Genomic DNA, 18,168 nt, shown 5'->3' with positions numbered 1-18,168 from the left:
TTTCTTCCCTGGGTTCATCCCCAAAGTTAACTTCTGGAAGAAAAAACTTACTTGTCTCTCTCCTGATTAAAAATTCAGTGTCTCCTATAATGGTTAATTTATGGGTCAACTTGGCTTGGCTATAGTGCTCAGTTGTTTGATAAAATAATACTCTAGATGTTGCTGTAAAAATATTTTTTTAAGTTGTAATTAACATTCAAATCAGTAGATTTTTGAGTGAAGCACTTTACCTTCTGCAATGTGTGTGGGCTTCATCCAGTTGGTTGAAGGCCTTAAAAGCACAGACAGATTTTGCGAAGAAAAAGGAATTCTCTTCAAGATTTAAACATAGAAACCTTGCCTGCATTAGTTTTCAGCTTTCTCTTTATCTCTAGTTTGATGGATTAGATAAACAGATGGATAGATACATACATACATACATATGTACGTAGATAATAGATGATAGATAGATAATAGATAGAGATAATAGGTATAGAGACATAGATATAGGTAAAAAAAAAGAAAAAATCTAACATGTAGCAATGTTCTTAAGAGTAATATGGATATGTCTGAAAATGTCTTATTAAATTTTAATGGTACAGACATGCCACTCTATCTTACTTTGATAATAGTTTACTTTCTGTTATGAAACATAACAGCATTTTTGGCTGGTGTACTTTTTTAATAAAGTTTATCCATTTATTTTGAGAGGGAGAGAGAGAAGAGAGAGAGCAACTGTGCATGTGTGCACAAGCAGGGGAGGGGCAGGGGAAAAGGAGAGAGAATCCTAAGGAGGCCCTACGCTCAGTACAGAGCCACATGCTGGGCTCAATCCCACAGAACATGAAATCATGACCTGAGCCAAAATCAGGAGTTAGACGCTTAATCAACTGAACCACTTAGGCATCTCTGGCTGATGTAATTCTTAGGCTCCTATATTTTTTGTTTCTTCACTTTCTTTTTTCATTTGGCAAAGAAGATAATCACTTTCTTTTTTTTTTTTCATCTGGCAAACAAAATAGAAGAGAGAAACTTTCCATTACCTTATTAAGATGAATATAATAAGTGCAGCCTGGCAAATTCTGTTTCAAAAAGTAATTATTCAGTAGATGCCTGCCCCTGCACAGGAGACATCCATTTCATATTATTTTAAAAATCCATTTTTTTTTTAAAGTAAATGCTTTTGCTGAAATGCTCAAGTTGAAAAAGGATTGGCTTTTTTGTTTGTAATGCATTCTTCCAAAAGTAATACAACTGCTATAAATTGCTAAGTCCCATGAATATAAACACATACATACATATATGTATGTATATAAAACTATACTCTCTCATAAAGGAGCTCAATTCAAGTTGATAAGCTTTCAGTTTCTACCAATTTGAGATAAAATATGTAACTTTTCTGTGTGAGGTAATAATTTTCACCCTCACTTACTTAATCTGCACTTGGTACACAGTACAATATACAGTTTACTATAGATACATAGTAGTAAAATGTTTACCTCTGTCAGTTTATATCTATTGAAGTTTACCACAAGTATATGGTCACTTGGAGTTTTCAGAATTACTTTGCCACTAAGCAGAATTATGCTCTTCTTATACAAAGTGCAGCAATGTTTATTATAATTATATGTCAATAATGAAATATTTAACTTCACATAGAAGCACAATAAATGAAAATATTATACCTTGCCCATTCTTTTAAAAAATATTGAAAAAAAAGAATCTATGGTAGGGAGAGGTGGTTACTGTAAACTTTTATACTTGAGTAATTCACCCTCCAAAGGCTGTTAAATCCTATGAAAGAGAAAAAGTGTTTTCTCTAATATAAAAAGCTTCCTTTAAAACATAACTGAAGTGTCCCTTAAAATGGTTCTAGGATAAAGGTGTTGAAAATGATGAAATAAAAGCCACTAGGCAAGTCATAATGATAAACAAGAAAGATTTTGGAGAGAGAACTAGGTTCACCTTCTTGACCATACCACTTACAGAAACTTGTGACCTCCAGTAAGTTTCTTAATCCCTTTTAGCCTCAATTTCTTCACCTGCAAAAATAGTTATTGTGCTAAATAAGAGCAAAGGAGATATTATTAGCACTGTGACTGGCACTTAGTAGGGTGACAATCATCATTACTGTCAAGATAAACTTGGGCTGCGGAGGAGGCTCATTACGATCCTTGCATTAATACCCACTCTCCTTCGTTGGTAGTGTAACTACTGGTACCTAGCTGTTACTCACTTTCAGTGTAAAGGACTCCAAAGAACTAAGAAGAATACAGAGCGAGAGGGGGTTAAAAACCGAATTTTACAGGTAGCAAGAACCTGGACTCTGGCTGCAGAATTTGTCAGTGGGCCGTCATCGCACTTTTCAAAATTCTCCTGGTTCGCAGCCGAGTTGATGGAGGGTTTGGAGATTTCCCGGTTATGTGCATGCTTTTTAGAACAAAATCACTTCAGCCAAAAGAAAAGTCTAGCACCCAGCACAGGACTGAAGATGATGACTTCCTTATTATTTGTTGACTCAATCAATACAGGTGTACATTTCAGGGAAAAACTATCCAGGAAAACCGACTTATTGAATAAAATTTTTATCTTCTATCCTGGAGTCCCTTTCCTCACCAAACACTCAATATTTAAAGTTCTATCTTCACTTAATTATTTAAAAAAACGAACGAGAGAGGAATTATCCCTAAATTAATGAAAAAGGAGTAAACTTTAAAAACGGTCAAACTGCCTACAGTTAGTTACCCAGCTGGTAAGCTACAGAAGCAGCTCCATTCGAACTCACATCTCCTGCGCTTCAAAGTCCAAGCTGTTTTCAATACACTAAAGTTTGCGCCTCCGCTTATCTCCGTAAACTGTCCAGTAGAGAGAACATTTATCATTGATCTTTCTTTTTCCTTGTCTGATGCCAGCCCTTCCATTTCACGCTACCTCCTATGCTGGGCTATAAACTAAATACAACAACAGGCAAGCTGCACGAATTCTAGGAATCGCGGTATATGCGCGAAGAACAGAAATCTGTTTTATCTTCTACGCCAGACGGATGTCCGGCGCCACCACTACAAACGACAAACACAGGCTAGGATCCAGAGAGGCTGCAGACCGCGCCCAGGTCTCAAGTTTTGGTCAAGGCCCACGTTCAGGCCAGGCGAGGAGAGAAGGTTATCCTTCCCCGACACCCTGGCCAAGGCGGGAGCCCAGAAGAGTAGGTTGGAGTCGCAGTAACAGTACAAACAATAAAGCCCAAAGTCCCTCTTCAGTCCGTTAAGCGCACTTACTTGAGCAAAGTAATTCCAAGACACAAGGCCGGCACCGGCAACGGGAAGGGCTCCTCTACCCTCCAGCCCAGGCGCTGGCGGTGACGACATCGGGGCCGCGCCGGCGAGAGCTAAGGCCCAGCTCAAGGCCACGAGCACAGCGCGCGGAGCGCGCGCTCTCGACAGGGGCGGGGTGACACGCGGGCGCCACCTTTAAGCGTCACGCGCGGGGCTCTGCCTCTGGACTTGAGGGTTTGAACATGTCGCGCCTGAAGGGAGTGGCCGAGCGGGATCCCCGAGTGGGTTTCAGAGCTGAGAGGAGAGACTGCGGTGCCTCCGTACCCCAGGGGCTTTTAAAGGCAGCGAGGAAGAGCGGCCAGTTAAACCTGTCGGGTCGGAATCTTAGTGAAGGTAAGATCCAGAGGTACCACCCGATTGTGCTGTTAGAAAGCACTTGCCCCTGTCTGGCACCCTTTCCTTGGCCTGCTTTTGGCCACTGCCACAGTCTCCTAGCTAGGACTCCCAGGCTCTAATTCAGGCACTCATCACAGTTACACTGGTTCGGTCAGTACGGTTCGGTTCCTACTTTCTCTCAAGGAATAGTGAGCATATTTCCTAAATTGAGGATCAAGATAGATGTCACACAAAGTGAATTTGGAACCATCCTGAAAAACCTAGTAAAGATCAACAAGCACAGATTTGGACACCATGAATAATAGCCAAATGCTCTTTTTATTGTCTGTTGTGTAAAGGAGGGACTGGGAAGTGGGGAGAGAGAATATAGCATTCTTCCCATAGTGTTTTTCTCTTTTATTCAGATTTTAGGCGATCCGAGATTGAAACCTTCCATTTTTCATCTAATGATTGCTTTTTTATTGTGCCATGTATAGAGCAGATGAAGCAAACACTTGCTGAACGAATGAAAGGGTATATGACATAAAATCTCTGCTCTATCTGCAAAAGCTTTTTATCAGTGGGAACGTAAATATTTTAAAACTACAGATATACATACACATTTGCTTTTCTCAGAGCCTGGAACAGTTTCCTTGATACCTGACTAGGGGTTACTTGCTTCCTGTAGGACTCTGCTCAGAGGTCACACCTCTCAGAGGCCCTTCCTAACTACTCTATCTACAAACACCATTGCTAACACTGTTTTCTTGTTCGATTTTTTAATAACATTTGTCATTATCAGAATTTATTATGTATTTGTTTATAGTCTTCCCTGCCTTCTCAATAGAATGTTATTTTCAAGAAGTCAGGGAGCTTTGTTTTATTCGTTGTTGTTATTACTAACAACCCAAAATAGTACTTGGTACGTGATAGATTCTTATTAAATAAATATTTGTGGAAGGAATAAGTAAATGAATGAATATTTGCAAATACTAAGTGGTATACTGGAATGTACTTTTTGATTGGACCCAGATGATTTTGTCTAGTAAGTTTAAGGGAGCAAATGAATTTTGGCTCTGAACTCCATGATGACATGATCAGGGCCGTTTAGGTTATCATTGTATAAACAGAACCTAACAAAATTACTGGCACATATTAGGTACTCCATAAATTATGTTGAATAAGTGGATGTATAGTATTTCATAGGGGAGAAAAATATAAATGGGAGAAGCACATGGTATTTGTAGTTTATTATCAAAAAGAAATCCTTGGGGCGCCTGAGTGGCGCAGTCGGTTAAGCGTCCGACTTCAGCCAGGTCACGATCTCGCGCTCCGTGAGTTCGAGCCCCGCGTCGGGCTCTGGGCTGATGGCTCGGAGCCTGGAGCCTGTTTCCGATTCTGTGTCTCCCTCTCTCTCTGCCCCTCCCCGTTCATGCTCTGTCTCTCTCTGTCCCAAAAATAAATAAAAAAACGTTGAAAAAAAAAAAAGAAATCCTTGTTACCATAATGTAGAAGGTGTTTAACTGTAGCCTTCAACTTCTCTTGCCATTCAATCTTTGCCACCCAAACCACTGTAATTCTGAACTATGTAAAGTCCCTTATGGGGCCATGCTCTTTATCTCCATATCTTTGCTCATGTAACTTTGAGATGCTTAATCTTACTGTGCCTTATTTTCTCATTTATAATGTGTTTGTGATAATAGGACCTACTAAGGTTTAAATGAGATAATACACACAAAGTATCTGGTACTAAAAAGTACACAGTAAAAATGAGTATTACTGTTATTACTATTAACATTGTAATAACTTTCTAAGTGCTTTCCTGGATTTCTTTAAATCTCACCCTCTAAATCAGTGTCATCATCAAGATATCCTTTTAAAAGGATTTATCTTTGACAAATGCCTAATGTCATGTATCCACCATTACGGTATCATAATGAACAGTTTTACTGCCCTAAAAATCCTCCGAGCTCTACTTATTCATTCCTTATCTGCTTCCCCTGAGGCCTGGCAGTCACCAGTCTTCCTGTTCCTGTAGTTTTGCCTTTCCCAAAATGTCATATAATTGAAGTCATAGGTAGCTTTTTCAGATTGGCTTTTTTCACTAAGCAATATGCTTTTAAGGTTCCTCCATGTCTTTTTGTGCCTTGATAACTCATTTGTTTTTATTTCTAAATAATATTCTATAGTATAGATGTATGTACCATTTTATCCATTTACTTTTTGAAGGACAACTTTGTTGCTTCCAGTTATTGGCAGTTTTGAATGAAGCTGTAATTTGTGTTCAGGTTTTTGTGTGGACCTAAATTTTCAACTAATTGGGTGTTAACCTAGGAGCGCCATTTCTAGATCACATAATAAGACTGTGCTTAGCTTTGTAGGAAATTGCCAGACTGTCTTCCAGAATTCATGTACCATTTTGCATTCCTTCCAGCAATGAATGAAAGTTCCTGTTGCTTCATATCCTTGCCACTTTGGGTATTATCAGGTTTTTGGAGTTTAGCCATTCCAATGAGTGTGTAGTCCTATCTCAATGTTTTAGATATGATGTGCGATATCTTTTCATAAGCTTGGTTGCCGTCTGTCTATCTTCTTTGGTGAGATGCCTGTTCAGATCTTTTGTTCATTTTTTTTTAAGTTTATTTATTTTGAGAGAGGCAGAGACAGAGTGAGTGGGGGAGGGCAGAGGGAGGGAGAGAGAATCCCAAGCAGGCTCCACACCATCGGCACAGAGCTCGATGCGGGGCTCGAACTCATGAGCCGTGAGATCATGACCTGAGCTGAAACCACGAGTCGGACCTTTAACTGACAGAGCCACCCAGGCACCCCTGTTCATTTTTTAATTGGGTTGTTTTCTTATTGTTGAGCATGGTTGTCCTTTGTCTTTTCATGCAACATGTCTCTGTTCAGTAACTCAGGATTCAATGAATAAGTGATATATAGAAGAAGGCCAGTGGCCTGTTAGTCAGGATTTTTTAAAGTCAATATTATATGAAGAGTAGATAAAATCAATATAAGTATTGGTTTTTTTTGACCAAGTAATTGCAGAAAAATGATTACTACTCTTTTCTGATAAACTTTTACTAACTTGTCCCTTTTACTGGCCTACACATTGTTATACTTTTCAAAAACATACTCCTTTTTTAAAAAGTCTTCTCATTATTTATATTATCTCCAAATTTATATTATCTCTTCTCATTAAATTATCTCCAAATGTTATTACCTAAAATTATGTATTATGTTCAAAACGATTATCACACTTAGCTTCTTTCAGATTGTTATCAATATATATGAGATATCATGAGATATTTATATGACAGATATGAGCATATGAAAGTGTTTGAATGCTACAGACAGATACTTATTTACATTGCATTTGTTATATACCTGTTATGTATGTTTTCTCCAGATATTGTGCTGAAGAAGCAAATTGACACTTCAGATAATTTATAGTCACATAAGCATTTTGGTATGTTTTATTCAAATTTGTTTATTAAAAATTGCACTTGTTAAATAACATTTTTTTTGTGTTGTATTCCAGGTCTTTCTTCCCTTCTTATTTATGCAGTAATGCATAGGTACATTTGTAATGTACTGTCATGTCCATAATTTCTACATTTGAAAAATAGAACCTAGCCTTTAATTTTGAGGTATATAACCCCAAACAGTTAACAGTCTGTTTATTCTTTCTCTTAGATGGTGGCCTCCTTGAATTGATTCTTCTTAGCAGAAGCTCTAAGAACAATGGGACACTTTATTTCCCTGATAGGGTGTTATCTGATACCCAGTACAGATTAATTTTTCTGTGTAACTGAAATCTGAGTATTCTTGGGGATTTTTAGTACCCTTTCTTTTTATAGGCTGTAGTTCTTTTATGGAAATACCCATTTATTATTTTCTTCTTTATAAAGCATTGTATCTATGACAGAAAAACTACTATCTATAGAAAGCATAAAAAGTGAAAATAACCATTCAGGGTTAATCACTGTTGATATTTTGAAGGTTTTTCTTCTATAGTTTTCTGTGTGAATGTGATGTATAATTTACCTTTTATTTTTTATTTTTAACAAATTAATTGTACTGAGTCCTCTTTTCTGAATTTTGTTTGTACATTTTTTGGTGTTACTTACATAATCTGATTATTTTTAATGACCATAATATTTCATTTTATGACTACAATAATATTCTTAAACATCTGAATGTTATTGGTAGTTTTAAAATTACCATTCATGAGTGTCAGTTTTATAAGTTACTCACAAAGTTATGCCTGAACAAAATAACTGTTAATAACCAACTTCAAAGAGAACATTAGAAATATTCTGGAAATTTTAAATGACTGCTCTTTTTTCTGAGCAAGTACACAAAAATATATCATTGTTTGGTTTAGTATAGATATTGCAGCTTTTTCATTGGACCAGATAAAATAAAGATGGAGTTGAAAAGGAGGTATTGATTGTTGCCTTGTGGTTGCCTGCCATTGGTAGAACAATAGTATAGAACATGTTTTTGGGTGATTCATCAAAAACTCAATGAAAGAAAAAGGGGCCAGAGTTTGGAACAAAAGAATGCTGTAAATTTTAAAGAAACCACATTGTTGAACTGACAAGAAAATTGGTAGGTGGATAATTTATTAAACAAACCAATTATGTTTATTCAAAAACCATATTATTTGAAAGGGAAATAAAGGTATAAGGCTATCCTGCCTTACCTTTCAAAGAGCAGTTTGGTTAGTTTCCATTTGTGGAATTAAGTAAATAGGTCTAGGGCTTCTAGGCCTCCAGATGTCATGTCATCTATTTTGAGGTAGTGAGATTTTGTCTTATTCAGTATGTAGAGTTTGTTATGACACTATAAAAAGTGTAACATAAACCGTATACTTCCCAAGTTTTAAATAAACACCCTTACATCTGTATTAACCATGTTCTGCTTTATTATTTACCTTGACTCTGTATTTTGACTACTGGTTGTCTTCATGGAATTTACTATAATATTCTAAACAGCTAATAAGAATTAACCAAAGTATCAGATTTTAACAACAAATAATTCCAGAAAGAAACTATATTTCCAGATGAGTAGATCATTAAAACAAGCTAATTCTTGAACATTTCTTAGAAATAAAAGCAAAAAGAAAGTGTTTTAATCTGTATATGATGGCAGAATCTTGAGGTAAACATTTAATTTTTAGCATACTGAAATCCAGGGAAGTCTGGAACAAGGAATTAGATAATTAATTAAAAGTTCCATTCCTATTTCTTGATCTGTTAGAATAATTCTAAACTTTAGTGTCTCAAACTCTTGATGTGTATTTCAAGTTATTGTCAGTGCCAAAATTTGCTTAATAAATGAGTGCAAACTTAAATTTATCTCTATATTAATGTCATGTTCATTAACTTGCATTGTAATGTTTTCTTGAGTAAGAGTTAAGTGAATGCCATCTGTCATATATTGTCACAGGAAAAAAAAAGTATTGGGAAGAATGGAATTACAGTTTCAGTGAGGCTTATGTTCATTATAAAGCTGAATGTACTCTCAAGTGAAAGTAATAAATTCAAGCATATTTTTCTCTTAAAGTGATTGGTAAAAATGTTTTCTTTTTTATATGTGAAACATTGTTTCATTTTTTCTTATAGTATCCTGCTGGACTTCAAGAGTACCATTCTCTTCATGTATTCTAACGTAACAATGACTCAGGTGCTCTAAAGCACAAAGATACATCTCTTTGTGTCAATCTCAAGCTGCAACTGAGTTAATACCTTCTATGTAACTATAATTTTATTCTGGGGTGTGTGTGTGTGTGTATGCGTGAATTTTTTTCTTGTTAAGCTTTAAAGATAGTCTGAAAGTGACATAGTATTGTGGATTGTCGATATGGGATTCTTTCTTTAGTGTAATGAGCCCATTGGTTGTCATGAATAAACTGTGGAGAAATTTGGAATGTTTATCAATGGAGCTTTTCCTAATCTTTTACATAGTGTTGGACTTACTGGTTTATATTCGATTCTCATAATTTTTTAAAAATGCTCATAATGGGGTAGACAGTTTACTGAATGGCATTTGTAGGATAAGCTGTTATTAAAATATTATTCTGCACCTAGCAAAAGCCTTTTTGTACTACTGTTGTTGGATCCTAGCATTTAAATTATGATGGGGCCCTCTCATTTAATCAACAAAGAAATTGGTAACCAGAGATATTAGATGAGATATTAATTGACAATCAGTTGGATTAGTTGCACCGAATCTTAGTTCCCTGACTCTTTGGTCAGAGATACACCCATTATGTCCTATTGTGTATCATAGTTTAATATATTTACAGCTTTTTAGAAGATGGAATCTACATAGACTAGGATATAGACCTTAATGGGAATGATTATGGTTTTCTACTTAAGGAAACATCGTATATGGTGGGTAATCTTTATGTCTATGAAACTGTTTAAAACGGTCAAAAAAGACCTTTAAGTCTCATATGATCTGTTGCTCCTATGGTTTGCTGGCTACACATTCTTTTATCTCTCCATGTAAACACCATTTTAATCATTTTTTTTAATTTCTTCTCTGTTTCTTCCCTTACTCACTTCTAAGTATCTTCCCCATATTATACAGTTCTCTACCATCAGCCCATCTGTATTCCCCCTTTTTCTTTTTTTTTTTTTTTAATGTTTATTTATTTTTGAGAGAGACAGACACAGAATGCGAGTGGGTTGGGGCAGAGAGAGAGGGAGGCACAGAATCTGAAGCAGGCTCCAGGCTCCGAGCTGTCAGCACAGAGCCTGATGCGGGGCTCGAACTCACAAGCTGTGAGATCATGACCTGAGCTGAAGTCGGACGCTCAACTGACTGAGCTACCCAGGTGCCCCTCCCCATTTCTATAATTAACTATTGTAAGTGGAAGAAAGAGTAATATGCCAAAAAACATGTAAAGAAATCTTTTCTCAGTCTTTGTTAAGGGCCATTCTGTCCAGTGTTGAAGCCTTAGTCACCTATGGCTATTTAAATTTTAATTAACCAAAATTAAATAAAATTAAAAATCATGTTCTACAGTCACTTTAGCCACATTTTAATAAGCGTTCAATAACTGTATGCAGCTAGTGGCCATCATATAGTGCAGCATATAGGAAATTTTCATCATTGAAAAAGTTGTATTGGGTAGTGCTCTTCAACGCAATTATTATCTTGAGAGAAATATATATGTGTGTGTGTGTGTAGTATACCAGTGTGTATATATGTATGTGTATTTATACATGTATATACCTCAATTTGTTTATTCATTCACTTGTTGATACATAGATACATAAATGAATAAATGTGTATATGTTAATAAGATTATCCTGATATAGTACATCATCTGTATTTTTATTTTGCATTAACCTTATTGGAGTATAATTTACAAACAATGTATGCATCTTTTTTTAATTAATTTTTTTAATGTTTATTTTTGAGAGAGAGAGAGAGAGAGAGAGAGAGAGAGAGAGAGAATAAGTGGGGGAGGGGCAGAGAGAGAGAGAGGGAGACACAGAATCTGAAGCAGGCTCCAGGCTCTGAGGTGTCAGCACAGAGCCTGATACGGGGCTCGAACCCACGAACCGCAAGATCATGACCTGAGCCAAAGTCAGATGCCCAACTGACTTAGCCACCCAGGTGCCCTATATGCATCCATTTTAAGTGTATCATTCAGTAGGTTTTGACATACACACACACACACATTTGTGTAATCACTACCACAATCAAAATGTAGAACATTTTCAATATTCAGAAATTACCTTTTAAGCCCCTTTTCTGGCAGTCAATCCCTACTACTAGTTCTACACAACCAATGATCTGCTTTTTGTCAATATAGATTAGTCTCTTCTAGAATTTTATTTACATGGAATTACACATTTGCAATTTTGATTTCTTTTGCTTTAGCCTTCCCTTGCTTAGTATGTTTTCTGAGGTTCATCCATGTTGTTTATATCAGTAGTTTTTTTTTTTTTTTTATTGTTGAGTAAGTCTATTGTATGTATATACCTCAATTTGTTTATCCAATCACTTGTTGATATACATTTGAGTTGCTTCTAGTTGTTTTTTTTTAAGTTTATTTATTTATCTTGAGAGAGAGAGAGAGAGAGAGAGAGCAAGCAGGGGAGGGGCAGAGAGAGAGTGAGAGAGAGAGAATCCCAAGCACTAAGGTGCAGAGCCTGATGCAGGACTCAAACTCACTAACCACGAGATCATGACCTGACCCGAAATCAAGAGTCGGATGCTTAACCGACTGAACCACCCAGGCACCTCAAATTGTTGTAGTTTTTGACTATTATGAATAAAACTGCCATGATCTTTCAAATACAGTCTTTGTGTAGACATACATTATCGTTCTATTGAGTTACATACCTAAGAGTAGAATTTGTGGACATATAGTGATAAATAAATGTACATTTAACTGTTTAAGAATTTACCAAGCTGTTTGCTTCTAGTAACATGAGTGAATCAGTTGCTGCACGTCATTACCAACATTTTCTATTGTCAGCCTTTTTAACATTAGCCATTCTTGGGATCGTGTTGTAGTACATCCTTATGGTTTTATTTACATTTCCTTAATGCCTCATGTTGTTGAGCATCTTTTCAACTGCTCATTAACCATTTATATATCTGCCAAGTGTTCATATTTTTTGTCTATTTTTAAAAAAATTTTTTTTTCAACGTTTATTTATTTTTTGGACAGAGAGAGACAGAGCATGAACGGGGGAGGGGCAGAGAGAGAGGGAGACACAGAATCGGAAACAGGCTCCAGGCTCTGAGCCATCAGCCCAGAGCCTGACGCGGGGCTCGAACTCCCGGACCGCGAGATCGTGACCTGGCTGAAGTCGGACGCTTAACCGACTGCGCCACCCAGGCGCCCCTTTTTTTGTCTATTTTTAAATTGAACTATTTGTCTTAAGTTATGAGACCTTTTCTATTTTGGGGATACGAGTACTTCTCAGATATCTATCTCTATTGATAATCTATTATATCTTCTTAGTCTGAGGATTAATAATTTCTTTAGAAGAACATAAGGTTTTAATTTTGATGAAGTCCAGTTTATCATTTTTTTTTCTTTTGGGTTTTGTACTTTTTCTGAACTAAGAAATTTTCTACATCCAAAGGCTGTGAAGATTTTTCCTCTGCTTTCTTTTAGAATTTTTATAGTTTTAACTATAATATTTAAGTCTATGATCTATTTTGAGTTAATTTCAGAGTATGTCATAAGGTAAATGTTGAAGTTCCTTTTTCATCCATATGAATTTACAGTTCCAGTGTGATTTGTTGAAAAGACTGTTTCTTTCTCATTAAATTGGCACCTTTATTGAAAATCAATGGATAATATATTATTGTGTAGAATTTTCCTTCACTTTTCTTTTCTATTGATTAATATATCCTTATGCTAATACCACAGTGTCTTGACAGGCTTTATGGTAAGACTTGTAATCAAGTACTGTTAAGTTCTAGAACTTTATTCTGTTTCAAAAAATTATTTAACTTATTTCAGTTCTTTTGCATTTTGATAATACATTTTAGAATCAGTTTGTTAATTTCTATAGAAATGCCTTCTGAGATTTTGGTTAGGATTATGCTGAAGCTGTAAGCCACCTTAGGGAGAGGTGACATCTTAATAATTAGTTTGTAATGTGGTATATTTCTCTACTTACTTAGATCTTCTCTAAGTTTTCATATTTTATATTTACATACCACAGGACTTGCATATATTTGTTAAGCTGAACCCTGAATATTTCATGGTTTTAGATTGTGTGTCTTATAAATCTTTAAACATATAAAGAATATTTTCATTTATCAATTGCTAATACATGGAAACACAGTTGAGTTTTGTATATTAATCCTGAATTCTGTGCACTTTCTAAACTACATATAATTTTTCTAAAATTATATGTGCACTTTCTAAAATTACATATAATTTTTTTTTATAGATTCCTTAGGATTTTCTGTATAGATGATCATGTTGTCTCTTAAAGAGACAGTTTTACTTTTTCCTTTCTAACCTGAACATCTTTTATTTCTTTTGTTTTATTGCATTGGTCAGGATCCATAGTAAAATTCTAAAGTAGTGAGAATGTGCATCAAGAAAACACTAAGAGAAAGCCCTTAGTCTTTCACCTTTATGTATAATGTCAGCTGTACCTTTTTCATAGAAACCTTTTTTTTGAGTGTGTGTAAGTCTCATAGATTTAAGGAGATTTGCTTTGCTTCCATAAATCCAATGTATCAGACTAGTAAGCCTGAATTGTACTTCAGTATCCTGAACTTGAAACTTTGCACTTTTTCATTTAGTATCATTCTGTAATCGTAGTCAATGACTGCAGGGTATAACTGATTGTTGCCTTGATTAATAACGCTTAAAGTTCTAAATCAGACTGATATGTAGTCCTACTTATATGATGGAATGAAGGACTCTTTAAAATAGTTTTGCAACAACGCTATAGCAAGTTAGTACCTTCCTGAGGTTTCAGTTTTTATAGTGGTGAACCTCAACTCTCCATGTTCAACTTACAGTCTTATTTGCTGTGTTACAGGAGTTGCGATATTTGTTCCAATGGGATTCACACAATGTTGTGTGATGGGGTAAGAAATAAAATTGTATGTTAGGTAAAATAGAGAGCAGCTACCAGAGTCAGTTATGCTTTCCAAATATCCACCGAGAGTCAAGACAGTAGTATAACTTTATAGGTGTTTGAATCCCATTTCTGCTACTTACTGGCTGTGTAGCCCTGGGTAAATTATACATTCTCTCTGTGCCCATTTTTCTTGTCTATAAAACGAGAATAGTAACAACACCTATCTCGCAGAGTTGTTACGAGGTTTAAATAGTATATTAGAAAATTGCCTGGTATTTGTAAGTGTTAGCTATTATCATTAGCTATTATTAACATCAGTGTTTTCTCAGACAGTATATACTAATGTTATAAAATTATGACATCACCTTATAAATGTTGATTTCCATGCCTTCTCCCTATTCTATTAGTGCAATGGTAGAGTCCTTTCTTTATTTGCATTATATGTCGACTGCAATGTGCTGTGCAGAGTATGTATATAGTAAATATAGTTGAATGAAGATAAAATATTTAATATGTAAAATACATATCATATTCTGTTTTTGAATAAAATCAACTTTAGTTGTAATTCATTGTTCGTTTGAATTGTTTTTAAGTATTTTTTTTTTGATGTTTCAGAAATTACTTTCCAATAGATGAACTGCATGGCTATTATAAAAATATGCCACTTAGTATCTCACTTCTTGTTTTCTTTCTTTTCCTTTTTTTCTTTTTGGTGTGGTGGTGATGGAAATAGTACCTCAGTGTGTCTGGAGAATAAATGTGGATATCCCTGAGGAAGCTAATCAGAATCTTTCATTCAGTGCTACTGAGCGATGGTGGGAGCAGACGGATTTGACCAAACTAATCATATCCAACAATAAACTTCAGTCACTTACAGATGATCTCCGACTGCTGCCTGCACTCACTGTTCTTGATGTAAGTTGACTGATTCTAAATATGTCATTAGTTGCAACTCTAAGAGACTCTAAGGCTAAATTTAGGCTTCATAAGCAGAAAAAAGTAGAAAACCCATGTTTAATTGGTAGACTGTAGGAAGAATAACAAATTATTGGTGGGTATAGCATGATAATTAAGAGTGTACATACAGAACTCAGGCTTCATTTTCTGACTGTGCCACTTGATAGCTGTGTAACCTTGCAAAGTAACTTCATTGTGCCTCAGTTTCCACTTTTATAAACCAGGACTGACACTACTACCTATTTTTAAAAACTTGTTCTTAGAATTATTTTTTTTTCTTTTTAAAAAAAAATTTTTTTTTTAACTTTTATTTACTTTTGAGACAGAGAGAGACAGAACATGAACTGGGGAGGAGCAGAGAGAGAGGGAGACACAGAATCTGAAACAGGCTCCAAGCTCTGAGCTGTCAGCACAGAGCCCGACGCAGGGCTCGAACTCACGGACCGTGAGATCATGACCTGAGCCGAAGTCGGACGCCCAACCGACCAAGCCACCCAGGCGCCCCAAAACTTGTTCTTAGAACTAAATGCATTATTGCATGCAAACAGAATCAGCATTTAACAGGTGGTTGCTGCTGCTTATCCGTTTTCATTGCTATTATTTTTCTCATCATTATTCTAGACATGAAAGCAGCACTTAAAATTAATTTATTCTAAACTTGTCTTCAACGCTGACTTAAATTATTGAACTTAAATTTTTGTGTGTATATTAAGAGACTGCTTTTAGTCTCTAGTTGCCATGTGTTGTGAAGTAAAGCATGAGTAGTTTGTTTCACAATCTACAGAGTTCTGATGTACTTTATGTAGGAACATCAGAAATCTTCTAATTCGTGTTTGAAAAAGTTGGATCTGGTGAAATTTCTAGATACGTTTTTATTTTCTTCATTTGTAAAATGAATGGATTGGCTTTAGGTGTTCTCTCAGGTTTCTCGTACTTTCAAAATAATATGGTTCTGTGAGAACATGAGAGAGGTTCCCCCTACCCTTTCTCTCTCTCTCTCTCTTTTTTTTTTTTTTGCTATATGTTGACATAAATCATACCATCAAAGTGCTATTAGTTTCTAAAGCTCTCATCTCTCATTTCAGATTGAAATTCCACTCAATGAGATAAAGTTATTTTTTTAATTGTAATATTTAAAATTGATGACTTTATTACTTCACGGTTTCTGAACAGCATTGTGGTCAACTTCAAATTCCTTTTCCTCTTCTGTATGTGGAATAAATTACCAGACTCCAACTCAATACTGTTGAATTACAGTAACAAAATTATTGTGGAAGTATTCAGTACAGTGACAAACTCATGCTCATGTATTATTAATTATAAGACTAAGATATTGACTGTCTTTTAATAACTTTTAGATACATGATAATCAGCTGACATCCCTTCCTTCTGCTATAAGAGAGTTAGAAAATCTTCAGAAACTTAATGTCAGGTAAAATTTAAGCTTATTTAATTTCAGTATTGCTAATATAATGGTATAAATCTAATATTTTAAAAATATTTTTTAACATTAGAAAATATTTTTGTATGATCTCAGAAAGTGGTAAAAGTAAGAGTTTTAAGTTTTCTCAGATTATTTATTTTTGTTTTAGAATTAATTGCCCACATGTTTTTCTGATTTTACAAATGTCCAGTTGATTTTTCTTAAAGTACTTTTTGTTTTATTTTTATATAACAGTTTTTAGAGGTTATTTTAGAAAACCTTTTTGTTAATATCTCAGGTTTTAAGTTACTTTGATATTCTTTAAAATATGCAGGTCAAGCAAAGGAAGAAATTTGAAACAGTTATTTCATTAGTGATGAAAAATGTCATGGCTTTAGTATTAGTAGCTTTTAAACTTTTCTGAGGACTCTGTGGATATGGTTCTGGTACTTGTTAGGTATGTGGGAAGCCAGGTGGCTAAGGCTCTCACTAACTTTGTTTGCCCTTTAATCTATACCTCTAGACTTTTAAGAAATAACTACCTTATATGTTATATATGCACAGGTTAGGGGAAAAGGGATTTGGGAAGATTTCATTTAGTAGATAAAGAGGTCTAAGTGTTCAAAACATAGTTTGAAAAACTGTGGTTTATAAAATAGGTATGGTTACAGATCTATCTAACATAGCATAGTCAAGTCTCTGTGTTCTGGAGGTAAGTTCATTGCTTTGAGGGAAAATGGTTCCTTAATTTACAGCCCTCATCTGGTGAAAAACTTAAAATTACCACAAAAGCAAAAATAGCTACACACAAAAGGTGCTAATTGTTTAGAGCTACATCAGAACCTCTTCCCCATACAAGTCAAAGGCATGGGTATGGCCTGTAAAGGCAAGAGCCAAAATCTAGAGTTAAAGTCTAGAGTCAGATGAGCCACCTAGGAGCCCCAATAGTAACCAATTTTTGACAATTTTTTAGTGTTTCTTATTTTAGAATGCATCTTTTGGCATTTTTGTTCTAACTAGTTTTATTTTTATGTAATTTAAGATTATTTTTACCCTGTTATATTTCTCATTTCACCCTGTTACTTGTTAAGTAATTATATATGGTGTGAAAGTAGAATGGATTCCTAAGTAAATAGTTAAGATAAATCTAGGAACAGGTTAAGTCAGGTCATCTCTTAATTATCAAGGAATATATCATGCTCAGTGACTTGGGACTTCTAAAACAATAAACCAAGTATCTCTACAGAGGAACTGAGTAGAAAAGTTAAGACTAAGTACAAAGAAGAGTGGAGTCACATATTGCATTCAGCTGGACATGCCAGGCTCTTAAAAAGAGCTATTTTTGTCTTGAGTGCTAGCTTAAAAACATAATCCCCATATGAGCTGTGACTCCCATTATAATGTATGTGTGCCCATGTCTCTTGTCAAAATTCTAAAATTCAGACATAGTATGAAAAATTGTCCAGTATATCCTTTCACATTGCATATAAAATCAAGAGTAGGTTATAAGGAAACAATTAAAAGTTCATAAATTATTTGGTTAAAAACCTGTATTTCTTCGTTTTCTTTGAAACTC

The 18,168-nt window shown here is 35.1% G+C and overlaps 1 protein-coding gene across 1 annotated transcript in view; it reads left to right on the top strand.

The window, feature by feature from the left end:
• Nucleotides 1–3,456: 3,456 nt before the first annotated feature.
• The window catches only part of LRRC40 (leucine rich repeat containing 40), a 47,105-nt gene continuing 32,393 nt past the window's right edge, over nt 3,457–18,168 (top strand). Inside the window, exons 1-3 of the mRNA XM_030326291.1 lie at nt 3,457–3,647; nt 14,946–15,127; nt 16,528–16,601. Of these exons, the coding sequence (XP_030182151.1) occupies nt 3,497–3,647; nt 14,946–15,127; nt 16,528–16,601 (407 nt within the window). The 5' untranslated portion in view covers nt 3,457–3,496. The remainder of the gene's footprint in view (nt 3,648–14,945; nt 15,128–16,527; nt 16,602–18,168) is intronic.

This window comes from Lynx canadensis, chromosome C1 (assembly GCF_007474595.2).
Source record: "Lynx canadensis isolate LIC74 chromosome C1, mLynCan4.pri.v2, whole genome shotgun sequence".
Classification (NCBI taxonomy): domain Eukaryota; kingdom Metazoa; phylum Chordata; class Mammalia; order Carnivora; family Felidae; genus Lynx; species Lynx canadensis.
This window is presented reverse-complemented; position numbering and strand designations above follow the sequence as displayed.